The sequence below is a fragment of the Primulina tabacum genome, chromosome 4 (assembly GCF_025594145.1).
Source record: "Primulina tabacum isolate GXHZ01 chromosome 4, ASM2559414v2, whole genome shotgun sequence".
Taxonomy (NCBI): Eukaryota; Viridiplantae; Streptophyta; class Magnoliopsida; order Lamiales; family Gesneriaceae; genus Primulina; species Primulina tabacum.
The window spans coordinates 43,647,180-43,653,355 of record NC_134553.1 but is presented as its reverse complement, the minus strand read 5'-3'; the positions used below and the strand labels follow the sequence as shown (position 1 = coordinate 43,653,355).

General features: G+C 37.1%; 1 protein-coding gene across 1 annotated transcript; it reads left to right on the top strand.

Moving 5' to 3' along the window:
* The first annotated feature begins 3,748 nt into the window (after positions 1-3,748).
* LOC142543328 (RING-H2 finger protein ATL64-like) lies at positions 3,749-5,114 on the top strand. The gene has a single exon (XM_075650525.1). It carries the CDS (start codon positions 3,846-3,848, stop codon positions 4,728-4,730), a length of 885 nt encoding a protein of 294 aa, XP_075506640.1. The 5' UTR covers positions 3,749-3,845; the 3' UTR covers positions 4,731-5,114.
* The last annotated feature ends 1,062 nt before the right edge of the window (positions 5,115-6,176 follow it).

The window sequence follows — 6,176 nt, the reverse complement described above, 5'->3', positions numbered from 1 at the left end:
CATAAATTAAAAAGTTAGACTTTTAATAATTATTTGGCCCTCGTGAACCATGACTTGACCTCCCGTGAGCCATGTTAGAACGCTTTAGCCCTTTGAAAACCCTAGACCGAACCCTCACCAACATCCCTCGAGCCATCTTGTGTTTCCCTCGAGCCGCACCCAAACCACCCCAAGCCAGCCCCTTCCTAGACCTTATATGGACCCTACTGGACCCTATGCACCCAAGGAATTGACCCTTAGCTCGAAACCGAAGCCACACTCCCGAGTACAAGCTGCGGCCGAGAGCCCTACAACCCATGGACTCCTTCCCTTGACTCGGAATCCTCTCTACCCGGACCACCACCGAGCCCTTGCCTTTTAGACCCTCACCAGACCCTGATTGAACGCTGAAAGCCCGCCCAAGCCTTCCCAAAACTCTTCACGCTGCTGTATGCAGCAACTCGCAAGCAAGGGGAGTGCACCCCTATGTGCGGGCTCCTCCATGGCTATCTCCCAAGAGTCCTAGGCCTCCTAGGACTCGACCTATGCCTGAACCATGACCTGCACTAGCCCACGTCGAGCCCTGGTCCAGCCGCAACCCGTGGCTCTCACATACCGAACCCTAGTGCACCCATACCAACCATGATTCGCTCAAGCTCTATTCCGTGTGTGTGCAGCGTGGTGTGAGTGTTTCCAGGCCCCTTAACCATTTAAAACTCGGTCCTTATTGGTGTCTTAGGATGGCAGCGCCTTAGTGCAACAATATGACATGTTTTGGGACATAAATTCATGAGTTCATCACATGTGTATGGAATAATACGAAAACATTCATGAGGATGTCATGATTTTCATACAAACATAATTTAAAACAATATTACGATGTGATAGATGAGAAAAGGAGATGTATGGCGTGCCTTTGAGTTTTAAACGCACGAATATTCGATTGCGATGCGAAAAACTTTGACGTAGGAGACTAGGCTGAATTTTCTTCAAAGAAACCGAAGCTTTGCCCTAGGAGAATCACGTGTGTGCTGTGTTTTGGTTGAAGAGAAGAGTTTGTATTGAATTGAAAAAGTGGGCGTGAGTTTATGTGAGTGGGGGAAGGGTTTTTGTACATTATATATCTTAATTAAAACACTAATCAAGCCTTGGCCCATTAAGGAGGTTAATTAGAGCCATTAGTGCTTAATTAAAATATAAAAATTATTTTGTTTAATAAAATTTGTGAATTTATTAGCCGAGTTGTCAAAACGTTTGCATTTTTGTTGAAAAACCAACACCGATAAAATTTACGTCCCGACGTATAAAATCACCTCAAAAACCCCTTATTTTTAAAAATATGAAAAAACATCAATCATATTTTAAATAATTAAAAACAATTATTTAATAAAAACATTTTTCATTTTTCAGCCCTCGGTCTCCGTTCCTCGATCGCAACTCGAATAATCCTTAAAAATACAGTTTTATGCATAATGACAATAAAATCCTATTTAACGTATAATCATGCATGTCACAACTAATTTATGCCATTAAATTCGTTTGATTAATCATTTTTCATATTTCCTAGATTTGCATGCAGTTGAATTACGTCGTATTAATTTTGGACCTTACAAAAATTGTGCCAAGTAAAGTGAACAGACTGGTATGGAATTCGAAGTGACATCCGACCTTTCGAGTACTAGGGCTTACGTCAGGCTCACATCAGCCCTACAACCGTTGAGTTTCCCGCCAAAACTCATTTTTCTGGACATTTGGGACAATGAGTAGAACTCTAACCCGACTATTTGAGGGAAGGAGTGGTGATACCCCGGGAAATATCCTATATTCTCTTGGATCATCATCGGTTTTGAGCCCAGATAGCTGAGAGCTCTAGGGATATTGCCAGCAGATTATCCGAGCAACTAGGAAGCTTGAGTATCAAGGATATTTCTGTTTGGGAGCCCAGGAGGATAGAACTCGGGCATTCCAGTACATGAGACATAATTTAAGTCATAAGTATGTGGCATCATGGATTGGTCATCATTAAGCGATCCTTTAGCGAATAAAAAGTGACCGAACTCAATCAAAACAAGCATGGATTGTCAGACCCAGCAGTGTCAGTGAAAGCAGAAAGCTTGGGCAGCCATACCCTCATGAGTAGTGGTTGGACACTGAAAACAAGGTCATCATTGACTTTCTTATTATAAACATCAGGTTGGTTTAGCATTAAAGATTCTCATTCACTTATATATCGCCTACAACATTTATTACAAAATTCTCCATATAACAATTGACTAACTTGAGTGTCGGAGTGGTCACGCCGGAGAATCTTCAGGCGCCCATTAACGTTTTTGCTTCCTTGAAAGTGCATTTTTAGGTGCCTGAGAAATCATCTTCAGCTCATCAACTCGACCCGGTGCAATCGTCCACCAAGCTCTTATCCGATTCATCGGGTCATCATCAATAATGAAAACCCATTCAACTTATTCGAATAATTTTCAAACCGTTCATACGGGAATTTCAACACCCAAAATTGATTTTTTTAGTATCCTTTATCATCATATATTTATTCCTTGCTTGCATGTTATAATTGAATCTTCCAGTGGTTATAAAAACACTGGTTAGTACAAAGGCAGTTTCAACCAAAACATTCAAGTACCGACTGGTTCGACAGAAAATCGATCACGAGTTCGGTCCGGATAATACCCAAAATTCGTTTAACAGGTCAAAAATCAGTCGGACCTGTTCACTTTTTTTTTAATTTAATTAATTTTTTTTGTGGTCTTGTATATGATTATTTTGAATTTGAACTTTGTTAATATTATTAGAGTTTATTTGATTTTTTAAACTTTGATAAATATATATTTTTATTATTTATATAAATATTTAAAATATTAAAAATATATTAGATTATTATTATATATAGTATAACAATTTTTTCTTTCCAATGATCCATTTGAACCGATTTAATTGATTGAACCGCTATTTTAAAGTAGATCAATCGATCACGAATCCGATTATAAAACTGTTTTAATAACTATTACACCTATATTGGGAACTCGAAAACACAATACGACATGCATTATATTAACATCACAAAATAAAAGATTTATTTTTTTAAAATTTGACACGAAGGAAACATCACAAACGTAGAATGACCATGAAATATTCACTTGAAAAAAGGCAAAATTTTGTGTGAGACAGTCTCGCGAGTCGTATTTTGTGAGACAGATATCTTATTTGGGATCATGCATGAAAAAATATTACTTTTTATGCTAAAAGTATTATTTTTTATTGTGAATATCGATAGAGTTGACCCGTCTCACAGATAAAGATTCGTGAGATCGTCTCACAAAAAACATACCCAAAAAAAAAATCCAGCAACTGATATATGGAATGGAATTATAAGCCAAGCCAAGATGTCTCTCAATTAAAAACTAAACTTATCCAATTCAAATTTAAATATTTTTATTAAAATAATTATAATTATAATTATCCACAAAAATTACCCTATTAGACAACAAAGGAGTAATTATAATTTCAAAATGTTCAACCCAACTTGACTAGATAATAAATTTTCCCATGTCTCCCGAATGTAACATCGATCAATGTATATAACCGCCACAGAGCCCGTCCACACTCATGCCCTTTCCCGTCATTTCACAATCCCGCGTCAACCCCGGCGTCTGTTGCAAGTCTTTTGGACCCCACATAGCAGAGCGGTGCACTTTCGAAGAAACCAACAAGAAGTTTCCTCTTCTTCTTCTTTTTCCTCGCATATAAACCCGAAACTTTGTCTGTTATTCTCAGTTGTTGTCGATTTTATTTTCACGAGGGTTTCTATTTTTGTTTCTCTTCTCTTTTTTCTCTTGCTGAAGCTCTCTTTAATGGCGGATATGGATACGGATTTCCGTATGAAGCCTGAGGCGGGAAGAGGGTACGCCATGAGCGGGAAAATAATGCTCAGCGCCATTGTTATACTATTTGCCGTCATTATTTTCATGGTGGGTTTCCACCTCTACGCCAGATGGTACTTAATCCACCTCCGCCGCCGCCAGCTCCAGCGTCGCCGTCAGAGGCGCAGCGGGGGTCGGCCCCAGATCGTGCTGCTGACTGAAAACCAATATGCCGTGTCAGTTGGCGACCGAGGCCTCGAGAAGGCGGTTCTGGATTCACTCCCGGTTTATCTTCACTCCTCCAAGACTGGGATTCCCTCCGAATGCGCCGTGTGCTTGTCCGAGTTCGAGGAGAACGAGGTTGCCCGCCACCTTCCTAAATGCGGCCATTCGTTTCACACAGAGTGTATTGATATGTGGTTCCATTCCCACTCCACTTGTCCCCTATGCCGGTCTCCGGTCGAACAAGTGGTGAATCAGCTGAACCCAGTTCTCACCGTAAATGGAAAGTTTAAGGATGTAAATGTGCCCGAACCTGGTTCGAGCTCGAAAAGTAACCCGGTCCCACCATGCCAGCAAGATGAAGTTGGCGGGACAGCTAGGAGGAAAGGATTAGATTTGGTGGCTGTGAGAATAGAAGTTCCCCCCAGGAGGGTTCAGTCGGAGGACGATTCGGCCCAGTGCCCTGCCGGGTTCAGGTCACCTGGCAACGGGCTAGCCTATTTGAAAAGGATACTAACTATAAGCATCAGGTCCCCTACAAGTGGAGGAATACCATGCGAGACCGGGAGCAGCAGCATGGCCGCCAACGGAGACTTGGAGAGCTGCAGTCGAGAGTTGAGTCAAGAATCGAGCCGAGTTCAAACACCGAGCTGAGTGAATTTCATGGGCCCAGTGATTTGTGTATATCTTCTATTTGATGCTAGATTGGAGATGGGACCTAAGTTTTGGTAAATCGACAGTAGTTTAGTGAGACACGTTGAAAAGATCGGGGAGTATTCATATGTGTGTGTATTTTTCGTGCATATGTAAATAGATAATTAGAAAGCCGAGAGGATTTATTTATTATTTAAAAAGACAACTTGTATTTACGTGATTTGTCTACTTTCGTTGAGGGTATTGGGAATGATGGACAAGTACACGTATCCTCTTAACCCAATAACCACTGATTCTTGTCGTCGTTTGATTATTATTTGGATTTATGTAACCTTACAATAATTAACTTGTAAAATATAAGTTTATTCATATTACATACAAAAACTCGATCCGCACCCAATGATACAACGTATGTGTGTCTATATATATATATATATATATATATATATGAATATTAATAGAGTTGATCTGTGTCACAGATAAAGATTTGTGATATCGTCTCACAAGAGACCTACTCATATATATACTGCAATTTGAAATAAAAAAGATATGTTTAAAGTTGGTGAAATCTCATGTCCGCAAACACGAGTCAACGAGTCTTCTTTTATGATGAATCATGCATAATCAAATAATTGGACGACTCTTATGTTTCTCATGGTTTCAAGTTTAAAATCACAAATAGAAATTGTTAGGTGTGTATTCGTTGAAAAATTTGCTGACTTTTTTGTTTAAATAACAGAGTGTTGTGAAGTTTATAAACTTTTATTTTTGCATAATACATAGATTTTTAAATATTTTCACAGAATCTTGTAGATTTATTTTATATGATCAGTTGTAAATTTTTTTAACAGAACTCTATGTATTTTGTAATTTATTATTGTGATTTTTTAAACTTTATTTGATCTAACAATTGAACACGAATAACTTTTTATTTATATCAAATATTTCTCTATCTCAATATAATATTTTTACATATTGATTTTATGAAAGACAATAAATAAGTCAGTAGTACAACTAAACTTCGGTTATTCAATTCAACATGTTGATTTAAATATTTTTTAAAAACACATAACAATAATTATCAATTTTAATAAATAAATCAAACTTAAAATAATTTCATTCATTTTAAATAAATTTTTATATACAAAATATATCAATTTTGCTTTTGATAATATGTCAAACAAAAAAAATAAATAAGACAATTATTTGTACCTACAAATAAATGATAAGTATGTTAAAATATTTCTAATTATGGTAATTTTATAAAATTTTAATATATATAATTTATTGTAGATATTCTTATATATGCGTGTTGATAAACTTTTAAAATTATGTATCAATCACACATTATATATGTATATATATATATTCATTCAATTTAATGAAAAATATCATGTGCAAGAATTTTGAGTTATAATCAAAATCAAGACATAGATTAACTAAAAT

What these genes read in the sequence shown, in the direction of transcription:
- LOC142543328 (XM_075650525.1), top strand. Translation starts at nt 3,846, where the DNA reads ATGGCGGATATGGATACGGATTTCCGTATGAAGCCTGAGGCGGGAAGA.